General features: G+C 33.1%; 3 protein-coding genes across 3 annotated transcripts; all 3 read left to right on the top strand.

Moving 5' to 3' along the window:
- Positions 1-1,571: 1,571 nt before the first annotated feature.
- On the top strand, positions 1,572-5,096 carry LOC112695663 (probable inactive receptor kinase At2g26730). Its single transcript, XM_025748103.3, has 4 exons — positions 1,572-2,372; positions 2,446-2,829; positions 2,984-3,445; positions 4,297-5,096. Exons 1-4 carry the CDS (start codon positions 1,703-1,705, stop codon positions 4,869-4,871), a joined length of 2,091 nt encoding a protein of 696 aa, XP_025603888.1. The 5' UTR covers positions 1,572-1,702; the 3' UTR covers positions 4,872-5,096.
- Positions 5,097-18,044: 12,948 nt separating this feature from the next.
- LOC112776132 (RING-H2 finger protein ATL46) lies at positions 18,045-18,923 on the top strand. Its single transcript, XM_029290007.1, has one exon. The coding sequence runs from the start codon at positions 18,045-18,047 to the stop codon at positions 18,921-18,923; it is 879 nt and encodes a 292-aa protein (XP_029145840.1).
- A 634-nt stretch (positions 18,924-19,557) lies between these two features.
- Positions 19,558-20,154, top strand: LOC112743876 (protein NUCLEAR FUSION DEFECTIVE 4-like). The gene has a single exon (XM_025793313.1). The coding sequence runs from the start codon at positions 19,558-19,560 to the stop codon at positions 20,152-20,154; it is 597 nt and encodes a 198-aa protein (XP_025649098.1).
- Positions 20,155-22,965: the final 2,811 nt, after the last annotated feature.

Raw genomic sequence — 22,965 nt, 5'->3', positions numbered from 1 at the left:
GTCAAGTTGTGGTGAGCACCGACTTCTTAAGAGAAGGTCGGTGTACTGAGGTGCCCAACCTTGTGGGTTGGATCAAGGTTGGATCTGTCGTTTGGACCTGGGCCTTAGCGGTGGACCAGGGTATGAACACAAACACACACACACACACACACACACATATATATATATATATATATATATATATATATATATATATATATTAAAAATTATAAATCCTAACCTACGATAGAAAAATAAAGGACTAAAATTTAGGATTTTTAAAATTAATATATATAATAGAAATATTTTAGCCATTTTCTATAATAGGGTATTGTAGTCATTTTCTATAAAAAAATATTAATTTAGACCAGTTCAAGATTTGATTCATCATTTTTTGGTCAAATCAATTTGTCTAGCCTAATTTTAACAAAAATAATACGATTTAATCAATTATATGTGTTAAATTTTAATTATTAAAAAATATTTTTATATTTTCAGTGTCTTTATTTGAGTCTCCTAAAAATATTTAGATGCCTAGCAAATTTTTTGTATTATATGATTTTGCCAACTACATCCTCCCGGGGTTGTCTTTTTAGCGAAGTTTTTGAATTATGTGATTTTGCCAACTACATCCCCCCCGGGTTGTCTTTTTGGCAATATTGGCTTTCGAGTATTACGAAGAAGGCATTTTAATTACGGGATTTGCTACTTTCTCTAACGGTTTGGAAAATGTTACGTTTGATCCTTTGCAATGAACTATTGATGAGTATACTACTCAGTATACATGCATGCAAACTACTCATGCATAGTTTTATCATTTTTAAATGCAAGTGCTTGAGGATTTTTTTTTTTTGAAACATGTTTGATCCTATCAGAATTTATTATTTTTTAATATTAATTGCCTATTAATATTTAAAAATATGAAATAAAATATGTTGTGGGATTACTAAATTAAAAATACTAAACTAAAAGAATTGAGTTAATGATCAAGTGATAATAAAAAATAATAAATTTTAATGGTTTTTTAATATATATATATATATATATATATATATATATATATATATATATATATTTTAAATATAACTTATCCGTTTTTGGTCCAATGAGACTTCCAACAATTCTTAATCTTAACACTTTGCAGGTGGCTAAATATATAAAGAAAAAAGAATTCAGAATTTAACTCTTTCATGGAAGCCAACGGAGAGAAAAACTAATTGACACTTATAACTCGTAACCCTTTCATGAAACCAGTAGCCAAATTTTATACTTTCATTGTACGTTTTTTAATTGGAATGTTATTATCATTATTCATTAGTGCCTTAAGTGATCTATAATTATTAAAACAAAAATGTTAGGTATACATAAAAAAAAATTATTAAATTAATTATTATATATTTATATATAAATATATATATTATTTAATTATTTATAATATATATCTTATATTTTAATATATATTTTATACAAATAATTTATTTTTTATATACATTGAGCATGGTTGGTTAAAAATCATTTGTAAGGATAGTTTATGACTATCTATTCTCTTACTAAATATAAAATATCAATTATGTCTCTATGTTAAGTGCTTAAGTTGCTAGGAGAAATAACTTATAATATACTATCGAAACTGAGAGAAAAAAGAATCCAGAGTTTGGATTTGGATGTTTTCATACTTAATACGTAAATTTGAGACGATGATTATTGAATAAGGCAAAAGAGCATGACCATCTGTTGGTGCTTACCAAAGATTATATTATATATACAAGTTTTCATCATTGTTGATGTGATTTCGATCACTCTTCTAATGGTTCAAAAACCACTGCAAAACAAAGAAACTAACCCAAGAATAATGGTTGTGATGAACCCAATCTTGGCACTCTCCATTATTACCACCATTTTATTCTTGTCTCCAATGGCTTATTCAGAGAACGAAGCGGTGAAGAGCGCATTGGTGAGATTCATGGACAATCTTGCACCATGGAATAATAATTCAGAGAGAGAAGCAGGAAGGTACTGGGGATGGAACCTTGACACAGATCCATGCGCAGATAACTGGAAAGGTGTGAGTTGTTCCTCAGATGGAAGTGTGAAAGCCATTGTTCTTGATGATTCAAACCTGAGTGGAACCCTAGACGCCACCTCTCTCTGCATGGCGAAATCTCTTCAAATTCTGAGCCTCAAGAGGAACAACTTGCAGGGATCAGTGCCCGAAGCTATCGGAAACTGTAAGTATTTGACCCGTTTGTTCCTCAGCGATAACAACTTCTCCGGTGATCTTCCGACTTCTCTTCGACATTTATGCAGCTTGAGGTGGCTTGAAGTTGCCAGAAACAAGTTTACGGGTCCCATTTCCGATAAGATACCTGCCTCAGTCTTGATATCCTTTCTCGGTAAGCACTTTTCATTTGATTCTGTCTTAACATTTTCAATCTCAAACCTTAAATCATAAATACTTGTATATAGGTGAGAATAACAAGTTCACTGGGGAGGTACCTGATTTTGACTTCATGAAACTCATTCGATTCAACGTCTCCAACAACAACTTGAAGGGGCAGATTCCTGACGTGAGAAACAAGTTTGGTGTGGAAAGCTTTTCTGGAAATCCTGACTTGTGTGGATCGCCGCTTCCAGCGGCATGTCCACCTAGTCCCTCACCAAGGAAAGAAAAAAGATTATTCATCACTGACGGCGTGGCGATTTACTCTGGCTACATCATTCTTGGCATCACCGTGGTGGCATTCTTTGTGTACAAGCTAGTGAGGAAATCCATGAACAAAGTGGAAGCATCCAAGGCTCTCAACAAGAAGGAATGCCCAAGGCATCGATTAACTCGAAAGGATCCTGCAGGTACGCTTCTGCCTTCTTTCATCTATCTCTTTACAATTATCTTATCTGTACACACAAATTTATCTACTAATAAATCAACTTTTTACATAGAATATACATTAAAAATAAATTAAATTATATATAAAGAATTAAGGATTTAATTTGTAACATACAGGGGGCAATAATGGTGAAAAGAGCAGGGAGGATTCTTCTGAGAGCAAGGGTAGTGGTCGTGGCGGCGGCCGTGGCAGCGTTGAGATGAGATCAGAGCCATCGATAGCGTCACTTGAGAGTGGAATAACATTGAGCACATCAACGCTGGTAGTTCTGTCAAGCAGGGTATCAAAGGCGCTGAGATTTGAGGACTTGCTGAGAGCACCAGCTGAGTTGATTGGGAGAGGGATGCATGGGAGCCTCTACAAGGTGATGCTGGACAACGGTGTGTTCTTGGCTGTGAAGAGAATCAAGGATTGGGGAATCTCCGAAAGTGATTTTCAGAGGAGAATTGGGAAAGTTAGCCAAGTCAACCATCCATTTGTGTTGCCACCTCTTGCTTACTATTGTTCCCGCCAAGAGAAGCTTCTTGCATATGAGTACATGGACAATGGGAGTCTCTTCAACATGCTCTATAAAGTTGGTAAGTTGTTTTTCTTGATTATATATCTGTATTATTTCTGTAAAATATTATTGCATTTTTTTGTTAATTACAAGTGTCTCCAATTTTAATGGAAGAATCATGAATAGTCTTGTATGCCAAAATCAATTATTATACCTGAATAAAGAATAATCACATTTTTTTATGATCACCTCTCGTTAATATTGTGAAATAAGTATAAGAAACCAATTTTTAATTAGTCCATAGCTATTTTTTTCTGTTATTGTAAATTACTTTAAATCTTTTTGAATGGTTTTTAGAATTTAAAATTTAGAATTTAAGCATAAAAAGTGATAGCAATTTGTTATTCGATGGTCTGTTTATGACAGTAGACGATTAACAGCGGCTAGTAATGGGTGACCAATGATAAAAAGTGAGGTTACAATATTAAGAAGAAAAAAATAAAAAGATAATTTTGAAATAGGTGATTCTTTAGTTGAATTATAGTTGTAGATCTCTTATTTGATTTTTAATCAAGACATCAGATAATATTTTGTTGTATGAACCTCTATTCATCCACATGGCATCTTTTACTTTCTTATTTAACGTTACATTGCTCTTTATAAAAGGTGTTCGTTCTGTCTCAAATTTAATATATGAATAATATTTAAATTTTTTTAGTTTAATAATTCAACAATATATTTTAACTCATATTTTTAAACATTAATAATTAACTGTTAATAAAAAATAATAAATTTTAATAATCTTCTAATATTTTTTCTATTTTATTATACTAACAAGACTTGTTCATACTTCAATTATAAACTCTATTGATAAATGATAAGTTCATTATTTTTCTTTGATGCAATAATGATAAATGATTATTTTATCAGGATCACAAAATGGAAAACCCTTTGAGTGGGGAAGCAGACTAAACATTGCTGCAAAAATAGCAGAAACTTTAGCTTATATGCATGAAGAGCTACGAGAAAGTGGAATAGCACACGGAAACTTAAAATCAAGCAACATTTTATTCAACAACAACATGGAACCATTAATAAGCGAATATGGGCTAATGGTAATTGAACACCAAGCTCTGAGATCACTCTCTCACAGCAAGAGTGTGAGGAACAGGGTTCTAACTGCTGCACATGCATATAGCACCTTCAAAGTTGATGTATACGCCTTTGGGGTGATACTCTTGGAGCTTCTCACAGGGAAAGTGGTTCAGAATCAAGGGGTTTTTGATTTCGTTAAGTGGGTTAATTCTGTGGTTAGAGAGGAGTGGAGTGTTGAAGTGTTTGATAAGAACTTGGTGTCAGAAGGTGCGAGTGGAGAGAGGATGATGAACTTGTTGCAGGTTGCATTGAAATGCATCAATCCTTCTCCTGCTGATAGACCAAGCATGAGTGAAGTTGCATTGGCCATAGTTGCATTGAAAGAGGAGGAAGAAAGATCTTTAACATAGGAATATGCTAATTCCACACAAGGTAGCAGAGAGTTATGTTATTCGAAATAGACATATCTTATTAGCATTAGCAATATTTTGTCTGTTTCTCTAAATATATCATTCTTAGATCTACTATCTTTTTAAGACAACATTATTCTTGTTAAGGAGCTACTTGAGTGGATTTTTCTGTGTCTTTGTTAATTTCTCTTCCATATATATATTCTCTATTAACTTCTACTTTCATTTGGAGTCTTCAAACTTTGTTGGTTTCTAATATGTTACAAAATAAAGAAGTTATAGTTCTCCTTCTATTTTCGATAATATCACTTTAAATATAATTTTTTTGTATGGTATATTTTCATGAATTTGAGAAAAAAAAAAAAAACAAAGAGTGATATTGTCAAAATAAGAACGATAATATTCATTCTCTATAAAATATATAGTTAAAGGTGACTATATATAGTTAAAGGTGACATAGTCTAATGTGAATTATGAAAGATGTATTTTTTAATCAATAATTATGTTAGATGTTTATCGAAATCAATTGTCAAATTAGCTATCAATATAAAATAATATAGGTTGAATATAAAATACATATTAAAATAAATTAAATAATATATATATTTATACACAAATATATAATAGTTAATTTGATGACTAATTTATTATGTATAGATAGCATTTTTAGTTTTTACTCATGATTTATTTTATTTGTTTAATTTCATTAGTATCACTTTTAGAATTTAATAGCCATAACACTTTAATTCATAGTATTTGCAATGAATACAACCTAGTTTGGGTTTTTTTTTATATGAAAGTAAAAGTAGTGATATACCTTAACATTGTAATTTTTGGTGTTTTTCAAAAGTGTGGAAAATACACAAATCGAAGGGTCCGATTTCTATATTTCAAATTTTTTTAACAAAAATCTTTCGGTCCGATTTCTGTACTCTCACAAATCCCTTGGTCCGATTTCACAAATTCTTCGGTCCGATTCTATATCCTCACAAATCAGACGGTCTAATTTCTGTACTTCTTATAAATCAGACGGTCTAATTTTTGTTTATCTAATTAAACGGTTTCACATTTAAAAATAACATCCTATCAACCCACATTTTAAAAAAACACTGTTGCTACTTCAATATCAAAAACAAAATTTGCCTAGTTTGCTAAACGAACTTTAGAAAATTATGAAAAAAACAAAATTATATACTTACTAACCGCTGTATATCTTTTAGTTTAATGATAAGCGCTTGATCCAATAGTAAAATCTATATAATTGGAACGAAATTGCTGGCCTAATGTGACCAAATTATTTTAGTAGATACAATTCTGAAAAATTATAATTATCTTGGTTAAACTTACAATAATAAGACAAGTAGATTATTGAGAGATTTTAAGATGGATTTATAAGTCTTTAAGAAAAAAATATCAAATAAGTTTATGAGAAAATTTTATGTTGGATTTAGAGGTTTTCTTTCTTTAAAAAAAATAAGTACCAAATAATTTTTTGAAATATTGAACACAATACATTTTTTTTGTCAAAGACTTATAAATTAAATTTACCGTTACAATTGCCAATGAATTATATCTCAAATAGTATAGTCTCTTTATATTTTTTTAAAAGATCTTGAATTTGAGTTTCTCTATGTTTGGTAAAAATAAAATAAAATAAAATTTATTGTTACAACTTTTTAGAAACTTATTTAATTTTTTTAGACTTAGTCTATCATAATATTTTCTTAAAAAAATAAAAATATTTAATAACAAAAAATATTAACAAAACATAATCAGAACTTATTTTATTTATTATTTATTAAATATTATAACAACTAAAAAATACTAAATAAGATAAATTTTAACTTTTTTTTGTTTCCTCCCTAAAAATTCGATACTTTATTGTTTTCGAAGACCTATAAATGTATATGAAAACTTTGTTATTAGCACATTATTGTTTTGTTAAGCAACAAGCAACTGAATGCGCTGATGTAGCAGTCCATATTTCTGACTTTGTGCTGGCAGAGTGAAGATCGACCATTTTAGACAGACAAAATCATACGTTTTATTTAGTTGCCATGGGTGCAAGAAATGTGTGAGCATGTGACCCTACCATTAGCTTTTGTCTCTTTATCATGTTCTCTAATAGGGACTGAGTTATATGAAATATTAGAAGAATACAAAAAATATTTATACAATAAAATTTTAAAAAGAATTAAATTAAAATTTATATATAATTTATATGTAAAAAATTAAAATTAGGAGGTCGTTGCTCTCCTTTTTCACTATGTAACTCCGCCGTTGTTTTTTTATAGTGTCACCATTTTTACAGGGTGGACGTGGATCAAATCCAATCTATATATTTACAAATTAGATCGGATCGAATATCAGATATATTTACAAAACATTAAAATATATTTAAAAATTTATTTTTATTAAAAAATATCAGTCATATTTTTTTATTCTTTTAAACATTTTTACTCTTAAGTCACCAAAAAACATGTTTACTCTTAAAATAATATATATATTAAACATATTTTTTAAAATAATAAAAATAAAATAATACAATATATATGATAATTATTAAATGAAATAAAATATAAAAAGAATATTTACTTATTTATTTATTTATTTATTTTACATAAAATTCGTAATTCAATTCTATTAATGTGTGGATCTGATCCGATCTGATTTGACAGTTTTGTAGATCGGATCTATATCTGCAATTTTTATATCAAATTCGAATAAATATTACGGATATGCAAATTAGATTTGATCCATGAACACCCAACATTTTCAAACATGTGAAGTTGTGAACATACAATTTGACTTCAATGGAGGCTCGTGAACCTAATCACCACTCTAGAACCACTATGATTAACTAACAACGTTACCAATCATCACTACAAGAAAAAGGTCTATCGGTATACTTTTTTTTTTTTGCCATACTTTAAAAGCGTGGCCAAAAGTGGTCAATGACCATGCTTTTGTGAGGGTGCCGAATGATCAGTGATTTGGCCACATTTTTTTGCCACACTTCAAAAGCGTGGCCATAGAGAGAAACAGGCATGTTTTTGTGAGGGTGCCGATTGATTACTGATTTAGCAACACTTTTTTCTGCCACGCTTCAAAAGCGTAGCCGTAGAAGAAAACAGGCACGCTTTTAAAGCGTGACTACTTTGTTTTTATATGGTCACATTTTAAAAGAGTGGCGATATCCTCTAATTAATTGGTTACCCTAAAAAAGCGTACCAGAAAGAGTTCCCCTATTTTTTTTCCAAAGCCTTTATTTTTTTCCCAAGTTAAACACTTTAACCTTAAATCCTCTAAGTGATAACCTTCATCATCAGTTCATCACCCAGCCATCAAACACACCCTACCCAGCCCTCTCCACCCAGCTGCAGACCCTTCACTACCGATGAAGACCCTCGCCACCCCGCTGCACTCTCTTCCAGCCCTTCATCTTCATCATTGCGCTATGAGAACCCTCGCACCCTCAACGCAAGCCTCCTCCTCAAATTCGCAACCTCGCACCCTCTCTCGCAACTTTCCATCGGCGCTACTCCGTTGGTGTGTCCTCCCTCAATCGGCGTTGCCTATCCCTAACTCGACGCTCAACCCTTGAGGTTTCTTTCGTTTCTTTATTTAGACTCTGTGGTGGCAGCACCTCCACCATGACCATGATCGATGAGACCTATGAGTTCTCGGTGCCGAGGTTCTTTGATTTCATCAATGGGAAAACCGAGAAGCTAAGGACGAGCGCAGGGCTCAGCTATGGTTCGATACTGCACTCTCCTACGCATCTTCACGTAAGTTTCGTTTCTTTAATTCGCCGTTGGGCGAAGAATTGGGATTTTAGGGTTTAAGGTAATACACATAGGATCGTAGCAGGGCTTGTTTGCGTGAATGTTATGTTGAAAAATTGTGTGTTTTCAATGGGCTCGGATATATTTAGGGTTTATTGCGTAGGTTTCTGGAAATATATTTGATGATTTTATTTTGGTCATTTTGCCAAGAAATTGTGGTAATCACTGATTGATTGTTTTCTTTTGGATGGAGTGATTTGTTGAAATGAAAAAGAGAAGTTAGATTTCCTTTATGATTGATACTAGTGATCCGGATATTCACTTTTTTGTGTCAAATTGTCTCGTTTGTCTTGCATCTTAGTGAAAATCCTTGCTGATATCTTATCAGTGGTTTCTCCTATGGCTGCTATCCTGCAAATTCTTCAAGTAAATATTGCATAATTTGCCTAATAGGAATTTCAATTCTTTTTGCACCAACACCTTTTAGGTTGCGGAGGGTTATCCTCTTTAAACGTTACATATTGTTCTCTCTATAGAAAGGTTAAATGGATGGCTATCAGGATAAAAAGTTCAAACTATTGTTTAGTTTGTTTTCTAATTGGTGTTTATTGTATGAAATTTTTACGTGATTGATTTTTACTTGGTCTTCAAATTATTGCAGCATTCATTCCAAAAATCAAGGTTGGTAGATCTATCACTGTGGATACCTTCTGTGATTTTAGTGAAGCTGAAAAAATAGACACGGTACTCTTACTTCTACATTGATGATATAATGTTGTGCTTAAAATTTGATTGAATTATCATCACTGATCATATACTGTTTTACTAGACATCCAAAAATGTTGAGGAGAATTTTCAGGAAACAATTAAACAGCCACAGAGCATGACTACTGAAATAAAGGAAGATGATGCACCTTGCAGTGAAGTCAAAGAAGAAAACAACACAACTACTTCTCATGTGGTAATTATTGCTGCAATCTGAGCATGCCTTTTGAAAAAATTTGTTCCCTCATTATTGACTTAAGTTCTCATATAACAATTATGATCAATGGATATCAGGTTCCTGTTGATACGGAAAGAAGTGAAGATGTTTGCAAAGGAAAGAGCTCATGCTTAGGGATTTCACCATCTGGAGATGGGTCTGCTGAAGTAGCAAAAGATGCTTGCACTCCCAAACCAACATTGCAAAAAAGATTGACAACCACCACCTCCAAGAAGCAAGAGACAGCTAAAATGATAGGCACCAGTAAAAAACTAGTTACAGTTTTAATCCTTTCAAGATTTAAATGCTTTTTTTAATCCTTTTTGAATTTGGAATCTGAGTTAATGTTGTACTATTTTGTATTGAACAGACTGAAAAGCCTAGGAAGGGTGCTATCCTTGCAAAAAAAATCAATGATGCTGCTGATAGGTATTCGAGCTGAACTAAACTGAATAATTTACCAAGCTGCAACTTCAATTACAATATTGTATTGGTACTCTCTAATCCTTTCCTTTCAAGTTGATATGTCAAAATGCAGTTAACTATTCCAATGCTTATGTGCTGCAAAAAGCAATATAGCATATAAAATCAATCATATAAGGGTAGTTATGGTAAGTTTTTTTTTTCTTTTTTAAATTATTCTCATGATAAAATTATTGATACATTATTCAACATAGCATAACTGAATTGTTTGCTTTTATAATGCTCTTAGATATGATCTAATTGTCCTTCTATTCAACTAGTGTAACTTTGGTTTCTAAGTCTAACCACAAGTTGGATCTAAATCTGAACTTTCCATTTATGACAAAGTCGATGAAAGAAGAGGTATGGTCTACTCTTGCTTGCCATAAATTTCCCATATCTTTAGTTACATACATGGAATACTGCCTTATTGAACTTTTCTAAATCCTGAAAGAGCAAAGAGAGAATTTCTACATTCAAGTTGTTGCTTTTGCTACACGTGAGAATGCAAAGTCTTTGAACTGCAACATGCAGTCTCTTTGGCATTGAACAAGTAGGTAATTAAATGAGTTGACCCTTGTATTTTTTCTAATTTGTCCTATTAATTACTTGAACCTCTGATTTGAAACAAGTTTTGTAGAGAAAGTTGTGCCTTCTGGAAGCAGTGCTATTCACTGTTGTGACAGCACCCTTTTCTTAAAACAAAACCATATTTCGAGAGACATAACTTTTTCTAGAGAAGTAAAAATGCTCTGGAACTTGAATTGGGTAAAAGATGGGTAAGTCTAGTTCAACCACACAAAAATTTAGGTGAATCCAACCAAAGATGAATTTTATATGATTTTTCTGAATTGGTTACTGCTTGCTGTTTTTTTGAAGTGTACCAAATCAGTAGCCGATTTTTAAAATATTTGTTCCAATTTATTTTTGTTCATGAATGTCAATCATAATTGTTTTGTATAATTCAGGTTGAGACATAATGTTTTCTTATTTTATTTTTCTGCTGAGTAGGCATTACTCTTTATGTAAATCTCTACCACTATCACCATCCACAAGATCTTGGGTTGAACCGCCATGTAGTGTAAGTACCACCCTTGTTTTCTTAAGCAACAATTTTGATGGTACTTGTTACTTACGAATGCATAAAATTTGGCACAGGAATGAATTTGCAGACTATGCAGAATTCCGTTTCTAAGACATTTAGGACAGAGTGAAGAACTGGATAACATTCGATGAACCAAGAGTGGTAGCTGCTCTTGGTGCTATGACAATGGTTTCTTTGCCCCTAGAAGGTGCTCAAAGGAATATAGGATTAGCTCACAAAATGGATCACAAAATGCATCTGGAATGTTAAATTGATGGGTTGAAGTATATAGGATTAGATAAATTCAGTCTTGGGGTTATATGCATAATAAGCCACTGCTTGTCTGCTTATTCAGTCTTGGGGTTATATGCATAATAGGCCACTGCTTGTCTGCTTATTCAAGAAAATAGTGTATTAGAAAGCTCACATTGGATTAAGGAACTGAACTTATTTGTGGAATAGTGTCTATAGAATATTGGTGTGCATCAAAAGTATTCTCTTTCTATTGGTATATGCAATTTCTTCTTTCTTATTTTATATTTTGTCTCAATAATAAAAGTACAAATATAAAGGCACACATACACTGTGATTTAAAATTATATATAATTTGCAAGGTTTTATCAGGAAAATTAGAAAAGAACAATAGGTTATTGAATAAACTTATAGCCACGCTTAAAAAGGGTGGCCATATTGTATAGTTGAGTCAACAAGCACGCTTAAAAAACATGGAAATAACCGAAAAAACCCCTATTGGCACGCTTATTAAGTGTAACAATAACCTTTTTTATCGGCACGCTTTAAAAGCGTAGCCATATATTCACATATCGGCACGTTTTTTAAGGGTAGCCAAAGCCAAACTAATGGGCACGTTTTAAAAGCGTGGCGATATGTCCACTTTTTGGCACGTTTTTAAAGTGTAGGTATAGGTTAATACCTATGGCCACGCTTTTAAGCGTGGCGAGAGATATAAGCATGGCAAAAAAGAAAGCGTGCCGATAGATCCACAAAAGCGTGGCGATAGAGCAACCGGCACGCTGGCAGATGTGACCCTTTCAAAAGCGTACCGATAGCTCAAAAAGCGTGACGAAAAGCTATCGTTATGCTTTTTATTACTTTTTGGCACGCTTTAAAAGCGTGATAGAAAGCTTATTTTCTTGTAGTACATTTTGCATTTGGCTCTAAGGCATGCATGTTTGGCATATCAGAATTTGAAATACAAGAATAATAGAATAAAAAGAAAATTTAGAGAAAAGGACCCGCACGATGACAGAATTTGCACATCATCACTAAAGAACTTTTTGGAATACTAATTTTAGCGATCAATTTTTTGTCAATACTTAAATGATAGATTTAGCTGATATTCCTACGGAAAAATTGGAAACAAATTTTCCTTAAATATTCATAATAATTGACGAATAAATAACCATTTCTAATTATGATGTATCCAAGTGCTGACAATATTGATTATTATGATTCATTTAAATAAATTTTGTAACTAAAAAAGATTATATTTGTTTGACATTCCTAACTAAACATTAATTTGGTGAGAGACGTCATTAGTTCTGATTCTACGTAGCTGTTATCATTGTTATCAAATTCGACTCGATCCGACCGGTTCGACTGAAAATTCGGTCATTTGATCACCTGGCCGGGCCAAATCACTCGTCGAATCGCTTATGCAACAGATCCAGTGAAATCCGGTTTGACCTGACGGGTTTTATGCAAACCTGGTGACCCGTCCGGTTAATCAAACCCGGTCTGGGTCGTGTTTATTAATTTTTTAATTTTTTTTCTTCCTGAAACGACGTCATTTCAAACCAACCCCAGCCCTCTTTGAATGAACCCTAGCCACTAATCTGAGACTTCTGGATTCTGATTCTGAGTGGAACCAACCCCCAGCCTCGAGCTCAACGTCGGCAACCCCTCACCCTCACTCGTCACTCTCTCGTCTCTCCCCTCACCTCGTTAGTTGTCAGTTCGTCACTCTTAGTCTCTGGATCTCTCACCGTGGCCCTACGTCCACTTCGTTAGAACCAATGAAGCAGCATCTGCTCCCTCGAGTGGTGCTGGTGGTCGTCTTCTCAACCAGGTGAGCTTCAACTTTTAACCCTGTTCTTTCTCTAGTTCAATGTTGATTTCAGTGAATCTGGTGGTTGTTGAATGTTATTGTTGCTATTTTATTTAGTTTTAGAGTTGTTATTGCTGTTCTTTCTCTGGTTCGATGTTAATTTCAATGAACTTGAGAAAATTTTAGAGTTATTGCTGTTCTTTCTGTTTGTTGAATGTTGGTTTTTAGAGTTGTTGTTGCTGTTCATTATATGGTATGATGTTAATTCCAGTGAACCTGAGCAAATTATAGAGTTGTTGTTGTTCTTTTTGTTTGTTGAATGTTGGTTTTTTAGAGTTGTTGTTGTTATTCTTTCTGTTCTTTCTCTGGTTTGATGTAAATTTTAGTTAGAATTGTTGAATATGGTAGTTGTTGCTGTTGTATTTGATTTATTGGAGGAGTTGTTGAACTTGAGAAAATTTTAATGAACTTTGGTTGAATAGTTAAATTTGTTGTTGATTATCATTAGTGAACTTTGGTGGTTGTTAATTATCATAGTTGTTACTGTGTTGCTGTGTTTCTTTTTGTTCATATCCTCACACTTTCTATCCAACGGCTTCCCTCATAATTTCTCATTACCTGCAAATGAAGAGGCATTATTGAATCTAGAGCCCAATGCTGGAGGTATCTCACCGTCAAGGTTGTTCCCAGAAACGTTAAAATAGACCAAGCCATGGATCATAGAGAGATTACTAGGAATTTTCTCACTGAAGTTATTAGCAAAGAGATCCAGCATTGTTAGGTTTGATAGATTTGTCAATACCTCTTATATGTTCCCTGAAAGATGGTTGTGATCCACTAACAAAGATTTCAATGAGGAGCATTTGGAAATATCCCAGGCACATCCCCAGATAAATTGTTCTTGTCCAAATCTTTCTTTAGATCATTAGTTATGTTTAAAAATTGATATTGAATTATTAATGTTTGTAAAGGTTTATATTTTAAATTTTAAGACATTATTTTAATTTTATTTATATAATTTTATTTTGTTAGTTATGACCGGATTAATCGGATAAATTAGTGGCCCACCAATTAAACTAGTGACTTGGTAACTTGATCATATGATCGAATTGATTACCGGTTCGGTTCTGATAACTATGGTTGTTACTGATCCAATATGTCAATACTTTATTTTAATTGAAAATTTAAATAATTAATTAATAGTAATTTACTAATCCTTTTGCATCCACTAACTTTTTTGGTTGAAACTTGAAATAACAAGCTTTTGGGGTTTTGTTCTTTCAAAGAGAAGAAAGTTCTTCAACAATGGCAATTTTCATTCCCTTCTAACCCAACAGACTTCATCATTCTTCGCTGGCGTTTATCATTTGTGAGTGTGGCTGGTGTACCGTTGTAGCGGTTGTCTTCGTCGGGTCTCCAAAACCTTCACATCGTCGTCCCAGTCGCTGTTGTTGTCACCTGGGAATTCGAACTGTGCTACCTTCAAGTAGTCGTTCTCGCCTTTCCGGCGTTATTGTCGGTGTCTCTGTTCCAGTTGATGCAGTCTTGTACATACTCCTCATTTTTTCAATTGTTGTGTTCGTTGTTTAGTTTAGGGTATTTTGTTTCGTAATTTAGTAATAATTTGCACAATACTAGACTCTATCAATACCATTTTCAACCCATAGTAACATCTCTCACTCTCATCCAGATTCTTAGCCCTTTTCCTCTTTGAACCAGCAGTTTTAAAACTGCTGCATCTCGCATTAGATGTAACCAAGTTTGTGGTTTGATGCCTAGACATTCTTCCAACTACTTCGAAAAGGTTTTCTGATACTTTGATAAATAGAATTTCAAATGGGGAAGAAAACACAAACTTATGAAGAAGAAATACCTAAGGCCATTGTGGTAACATCAAGAAATAATGCCAAGCTGGGATGTGCATTAAGCCAAGCTAAAAGAATAATTGCCACGTAAAAAGCTAAACAAACGGCATCACAAAAAAATTAACGTTTGGTTAAAATTGTCAGATAGAGGTAATCTTTTATGATTATTAAGTCTATTTCTTTCTTTTACAGACAGTATTATCAGCGTTTTAATCTTTTATGATTAGAAATTATTATTTACTCGAAAATTGACAGATAAAATTTTTCTATCGCTAAAATTTAGATAATCCGAAAATTTTCTAGAAATTCATCGCTACTAAATATTGAATTTTTTTTTCCCGAAGCTCGTGATATTCTCATCTGAAAGTTTTATATTAATGCTCCCCTTAGTTTTAGGGACATATTATTAGTTATTACATTGCTAGATTCGGAATATAATTTGTTTATTTTATTAAATTACCATTTTTTTAAGAGACTTCAACATATTATATGCAAGAAGAAAATTTTGATATTTATGAATAAGATACATAATTGCTATGATGTACGGATACTGATACAAATACAGGATACGGTACGATACGAGACATGTCGACACGTGAATTTTTAAAATTTTATATGACACGGGGAATATAAAATATTTTTTAGATAAATCGTAGTAATACTTTTATATTTTTCTTGATATTAAAACATACAATTCTTTTTAATTCTTTAATGTCTTATTTTAATTATATAAAATATTTAAAATATTTGTTTTTTTAATAAATAATAATATATATTATTTTTAAATTTATTTTAAGAATATATGTTAAAAATAAAATTGGACACGCTCACACATAATGGAATTTAGATATGTCTAAGTGTATTGAAAAAAAATTTTCTATTTTTATTTAAGACATAATTGGACATAAAATATATCCAATACGTGAATACGGTAATTCAACAAAATATCTGTATTTCAACAAAATGCGTGTAAGCGTTACAACAGATCCGGGAATGAAAATAGTTTCCCCTTTTTTTTCCCATTTTGTCTCTACTCTCAACCATTCATCAAACATAAATAGTAAATGTGCTGCTATCAAGGCATAATTGACGTGAAATGGCGTGAGCATGTTATTGGGTTGTAATTATTATGAGCAATGATTTTGTTTGTGATCTACATTTGGTGAAAAAGAAGAAACCACTCAACAAAACAGACAGCTTTAGAGTTATGTAGTACAGTAAGTTGATTCTTTATGTTGTGACTATCAAATTGGTTGTATAGAGGTCAAATGTTTAATCATTTGACTTCTTTTTCTCTCTTTGATTTTCCTTCTCTGTTTTTCCTTGTGACACATATAACTAATAATGATATAAGAGTGAGCATCCTTGGAGAAAGTGTTTGTGCTCCAATTAAAGTTAATGTAGTAATCAAACCTACACAGTGTCCTACATGTAGCCACTTCTAATTGTTAAAGTCTTAATATCAAACAAGTCAAACATTCTTTTGATAGGCTTATTGTGCGAAAAAGAAAGGAATATATATATATATATATATATATATATATATATATATATATATATATATATATATATATATATATATATATAATACAGAATTTTTTTGCTATAAAATAAAAAATATTTATTTTTAAAAATAAATTAAACTAATATTATTTTTTAGAATTATTTTTTTTAGCTTTTATGAAGTTCGTCCAATTTTTTAGTTATAACAAAATATTCGTTTAAGGTTTGGAGGAACTTTATAAAAACTCAAACAAACAAAAAATGAATTTTAAAAAATAATGTTAGTTTACTTTGTTTTTAGATTTTTATTTTATAATAAAAAATACATTTAATACACATTTAAATACATTTAATAACACTCATGAAATAAATCTCGTAATATATTCGATCACAGATAAATGCATCTTAACTTAAGACGCATTCAGTTAAGACTCTTAACTAAGTGTTTGAAAGAAAAGTAAAATACAAAGTAAAAAATATTTTATAAACAAAAAAAATTAATTAGAAAATTAGCAACTATATCTATATCTATATATTTTAAAAGAAGTATAGGTAGCCAATAAAAATATTAAACAATATGAATAATAAACATATCGAATGTTCATTTTATTAGGTGTGTAGATGGTTATTCAAATATTAAAATTTAGCTGGTAATTTATTAGTGTAGTGTGTTTTTATTTGATTGATAGTTGTTTAAGTTGTTTAAAAAAATTATTGGTTACCTAATATAACCCTACATTTTATTTTTGTCTCATCCTTAAATATTTTTTACTAAATAAGAAGTGTTGCTTGCATTCTTTATTAGATAAACAAATTTTAGCTCTTCATTAATTATATTTAGGATTTAAATTTTAAAATTTAGAATTTAAAATTTAAAATATTTATTTTTTTATTTATTATTTTTTATCCTTAGTAGTAAGTTAATTTTCAAAGAACGTTACATTTATTTTTTTCCAAAGCGCATTAATATTTACTGTTATTTTTCATATTTTTCTAGTATTAATTAATACTATAATAATAAAAGTTCATAAATAGAATAATCAATTTTTTTATAATATTATTAATTTGTTTTATAAATACTAAATATTTATCTCTGTATTTAGTTAATGATTAGTTTTTTATGTGGAAGTAATGAAGTATGATTAATAACAACTTTGCATGTATGTTCCCAACCGTCCTCTTTTAGGCACTCAAAAGGGGAAAAAAAATTAAAGGAAACAGGAAATAAATTTTCTTTAATTTCCTTCCACAAAATGTGTATAAAGAGGCACTTCTTTTCTCTTCATATACATATATGAGTGACGGATCAGTCTCATTGATTTCTCTTTTAAGAAGATTTATTCCATGCTACAACACAAAAATCTTTGTTCCGTTCAACAACATCATCATCAGTTTAACATTCATATACATACGAATCTTCCAACATGCGTGGTATCAGCTATTTGAATAATAAGTACTCATCACCATCTCCATTCCAATCTCATTCGTATGATGCTAATAACATGCCGCCATCATCATCTGTAATTAGCAGAATAAGTCCACTCATTCTGTTAGTTATAATAGTCTTAGCAGTTATCTTCTTCGCTTATGGCCTTGTCCATTTGATTCTATGGTTCTTCATCAAAATCCTATCATCATCCTCGTCGTCGTCGTCTAACAGGTTCCAAGAATCATCGAGGCGCTCCCGCGCGATTCAGAGACAGCTTCACCATCTCTTCCGAATGCACGATTCGGGACTAGAACAATCCACCATTGATGCTCTCCCAGTGTTCTACTACCAAGAATTGTTGGGGCTAAAAGAACCATTTGATTGTGCAGTGTGCCTCTGCGAATTCTCTGCGAACGAGAAGCTGAGGTTGGTTCCAATTTGCAGCCATGCATTTCACATGAACTGCCTCGACACATGGCTTCTCTCAAACTCTACATGTCCTCTCTGTAGAGCAAATCTCTCTAGCTCTATCGTGAATCAGAATCAGAATCCAGTTCGTGTTGTTGAGGAAGAGAATAAGAATGGTGGTGAAGGGAGTGAAGAGGGAGACGAAGGTGGTGGTGGGAGGAAAAGGGTGTTTTGTGTGAGACTTGGGAAACTGAGGAACGGTGAATTGATTGAGAGAGAAGAGAGTAGTAGTAGTAGTATTGGGTTGGATGGGAGAAGATGCTACTCAATGGGTTCATATGAGTATGTGGTAGAACAAGAGGTGAGAGCTTCTCAGTTTCAAAGATTTGGCTATGGTCCAACAAGATCAAATATAATCATCATAGATCCAATAATGCAGATGCAGATTTTCCTTTGTCACCAATAACAAAGAAAGCACTATTAATCTAATTTCGGAACTTTGAAGAAGAATTCTGTTTGATACCAATTTCTAGCATACTTTAGTTTTGTTGATACCACTTTCTTATTCTAATTTTACTTTTTCTTTTAATAGATTAAATACACAAAGGCTGATTTTAACTTTTAGAGAGTACATCTTTCTTTCCATTCAAAAATTCTAGAGCCCCAACAGTTTTTTATAATTTTGATCATTATTTAATTAATATAAATATTAAATTATTTTTAATAAATAAATTTTATAAGTTTATTTTTAAATTATGAAAAATATATATACAAATTGTATTAATTTATGTATATAAATTCTGATAAAAAAATATAGAAAAACAATGATGATTGTAAATAATGTGAATAATAAATTAAAAAATAATACAAATTAAAAATTAAGAATCAGATTCTTAATTAATTATTTAACTTCTAATTTTAAAATTTGAAAAAGTAGGATATTCATACTGCGTACCGTTACTTCCAATTTTCCCATAATCTCCCAATTTCTGGACCATGCTCAAAACTCGCGTCAGTACGGGAGACAGCCGTTCTGACACATCATAACGCCACCGTTCTCCCTAACGTCGTTCAACCGTAGCCCGTGCACATCGCCGCACATGGCCACAGTTCAAGGATGGACAGACATGAGGAGCCTCAGCCTCCAAGTCATCACCGGCCGCTGGTTCCTGATGTTCGCCTCCTTCTTAATCATGGTAGCCGCCGGAGCCACCAACATGTTCGGCCTCTACTCCAGCGAAATCAAAAGCACCATCGGATACGACCAAACCACCCTCAATCTCCTCAACTTCTTCAAGGACTTTGGCAGCAACGTTGGCATCCTCTCTGGCCTCATCAACGAGCTAACCTCACCCTGGGTGGTTCTAGCCATCGGCGCAATCCTCAACCTGTTCCGCTACCTCATGATTTGGTTCTCTATCACCAAAAGAGTTGTGAGACTAACGGTCTGGCAAATGTACTTATACATTTGCATCAGCGCTAACTCTCAGTCATTCGCGAACACCGACTCTCTTGTCACGTGCGTCAAGAACTTTTCAGAAAGCCATGACATCGTTTTGGGGATCTTGAAAAGCTACGTTGGACTCAGCAGAGCGATCACAACTCTATTATACTCTGCGATTTGCTATGATGACACCAAGGCTTTGATTCTCCTCATTGGTTGGCTTTCTGCCACAATCTCCGTCGTTTTCCTCTGAACAATTCGGTATATGAAGCCGGGGGTTCGTCAGCCTAACGAGCTCAAAGTCTTCTTTAACTTCCTTTACATTTCTCTTGCACTCGCCGACTTTCTTCTCATCATGATCATTATTCAGAAGAGGGTTAACTTTAACCGGTGCAAATTTTCGATAAGGTATTTATTGGAGGTTTTATTTGCATGTGATGCTCATTTTACATACAAAAGGAATGGTTGTTTTTGTTGCAAATCCATTATTATATTTTATTTTACATACAAAATGGATGGATGTTTATTTTACATAAAAAAGATGACTGCTCTTGTTGCAAATCCAATGGGAGGCTGGTGGGACAACAATGGCGCTGATAGGGTTTTCAAGAGATGCATAGTGGCAGATGGTTAAAAATTTGAAAAGGTAAGGTAAAAGAATTTTTTGTTACTTGATTGGGGTGATTTTTTTATTTTCGGTGGGCCAAAAAGGTAAGGTGCATTTTCATGAGGATGAAGTTCACCTCGTTACCATGGCAATGGTTGTGGTGGTTTCACTTCGACTTTAATCATAACTTGCTCTCGTGAGATGGTATAAGTCCATGGGCTAAATAAGCTTATTCAGGTATGAGAAATGACCTAAAGTTAGTAACTGTTATTGCAACTAGATATTATTATGTACTATGTAATATTCTATGTGGTTTGTACCGGTAATATTGGAGGTACTAATGGTGGCTGTATTTATTATGAAATTTTTCCGAAAATGAATTACAATTAGCCAATCATTTAGCTAGATTTTGTAAACTTTCAATACTCATCGTCATATATGTATGAAATATATTCTTGGTAATGGTAGTGTCTTCAGGGACCACTGCATAAAGAGACAAATTTGTCACTGCATCACTGGATTTGTGGAAGTGCTTTTGTCTCCCTTGCCGATATATAGTTTTGCTGGAGTAAGTCGTATCAGTTAATGCCTGTGGTTCTTATTTCATAGAAAATTTAAATAAGTCAACACTAAATTCCATCAAAGTATTTTTTAAAATAAATAGCATTGATGTTGAACGAGCTAAAGCGTAGCATCAATGGGCAGAATGATTAAATCTGCAAAGGCTTTAACGGTTTTTGGCAATTGTGGCCATGATGCACTAGTCACGACCATGGTTCTGAAAATCGGACCAGACCGGTCAGTCGAACCATTGCTAATAATAGCTGGTTAGAGAATCATTAAAAAACCGTTAAATTGTTTAGGAACCGGCTGGTTGGATAGGATTGGTGACCGGCCAATTATATAAAAACGACACCATTTTGTGTTAAAACTTAAAAAAAAAAATAAAAACCAAATGTGCAAGGAGCTGAAGCTTGAAGCCATTCGCCCATTCCATTCGTGAAACCCCCCTTCCCCATCATTCGTGAACCTCCCCCTTTGAAGCAAAACCTTAGCTGCTTCTTCCTCAGGTTCCTTGCCGCCGTTGCCCCCAAGTTCTCCGTTCTCGGTGCCTCCGCTTCTTCCTCTTCCCCAGGCCCAGAACCCATGTAGCTCAGCACGTCGTCCACTGGCTTCTCTCTTCATGGCTTGGAGGTTGGAGCAGCTTGCCGTTTGCCATTGTCTCATCTGTCGCCGTCGTCTCGTCTCTCGCCGGTTACCGTCCGTGTCTCCGTCAAAGGTGAGTGACCGTGCTTTGCTTCTTCCTTTGATTTTGCTCTAGTTACTGATGGCTCTGGTTATTGAATGCTTGGTTCTTCTTCTTCCTTTTAATTTCTAAAATTTTTGCTCAAATAATTTTGCTAATGTTGCTAATGTTCTTCTACTGCCTTGCTAATTCTCTGTTTAATTTAGTGTTGTTTTGAACTTTTGAATTTCTATCTTGCTAATGCTCTGTTTAATTTCTGTCTTGATAATGCTCAGTTTAATTTCTAAAATTTAATTTAGTGTTTAATCTAGTGTCATTGATAAACCACTATTTTATGGTTTATATTGTATTTAATTGAGTGGTTTTATCAAGCTTTTCACCCACTTATTCATAGAATTTGCATAATTTTACAATTCCTTCCTAGTTTAGTTCTATGATTGAAAACATGCTTCTTTGGTCTTAATTTAGCTAATCTTAATCCTCTCTTATTACCATTCGATGCCTTGATCTGTGTGTTAAGTGTTTCAGGCTTCATAGGGCAGGAATAGCTTAGAGAATGAAGAGGAAGCGTGCAAAAATCGAAGGAACACAAGGAATTGAGGAGATGACCAGCGAGAAGTCACGCGGTCGCATGGCTCACGCGACCGCGCGAAATGGAAGAAATTAGAGTGACGCGTTCACGTGCCTGACGCGACCGCGCGGATTGGAAGCTGCACGAACGACGCGAATGCGTGGACGACGCGCACGCGTGGTATGAAAAACGCTGAGTGACGTGATCGCGTGGATGACGTGCACGCGTGACGTGCGCGATCTGTAGAATTACAAAAGTCGCTGGCAGAGATTCTGGGCCGTATTTCAACCCAGTTTTTGGCCCAGAAACACAGATTAAAGTCAGGGAACGTGCAGAGACTCAGGAGAGGACTGGGAAATTCAATCATTACTCACAATTTTAGGTTTTAGATGTAGTTTTTAGAGAGAGAGGTTCTCTCCTCTCTCTTAGGATTTAGGATTAGGATTTCTATTAGGATTAGGATTGTTTCTTCATACCAGGTTCAATAATTTATGTTTCTCTTCTATTTTTGTTTACTCTGAAGCTTTTATTTGTATTTGATTTATGTTGTCCAATTGGCTTATGAATATTGTCCATGTTAGAATTGACATCTTTATTCAATATAATTTGAGGTATTCTAGATATTTATGATTTTAATTTA

The sequence above is a fragment of the Arachis hypogaea genome, chromosome 1 (genome assembly GCF_003086295.3).
Source record: "Arachis hypogaea cultivar Tifrunner chromosome 1, arahy.Tifrunner.gnm2.J5K5, whole genome shotgun sequence".
Lineage (NCBI taxonomy): Eukaryota > Viridiplantae > Streptophyta > Magnoliopsida > Fabales > Fabaceae > Arachis > Arachis hypogaea.
This window is presented reverse-complemented; position numbering and strand designations above follow the sequence as displayed.

Bases quoted from the DNA above. Each gene is read 5' to 3' on its own strand.
- LOC112695663 (XM_025748103.3), top strand. From the start codon at position 1,703: ATGACCATCTGTTGGTGCTTACCAAAGATTATATTATATATACAAGTT. The intron at 2,830-2,983 runs GTACGCTTCTGC...TGTAACATACAG, and splicing joins AACTCGAAAGGATCCTGCAG to GGGGCAATAATGGTGAAAAG. The intron at 3,446-4,296 runs GTAAGTTGTTTT...TTATTTTATCAG, and splicing joins CAACATGCTCTATAAAGTTG to GATCACAAAATGGAAAACCC.
- LOC112776132 (XM_029290007.1), top strand. From the start codon at position 18,045: ATGCGTGGTATCAGCTATTTGAATAATAAGTACTCATCACCATCTCCA.
- LOC112743876 (XM_025793313.1), top strand. From the start codon at position 19,558: ATGGCCACAGTTCAAGGATGGACAGACATGAGGAGCCTCAGCCTCCAA.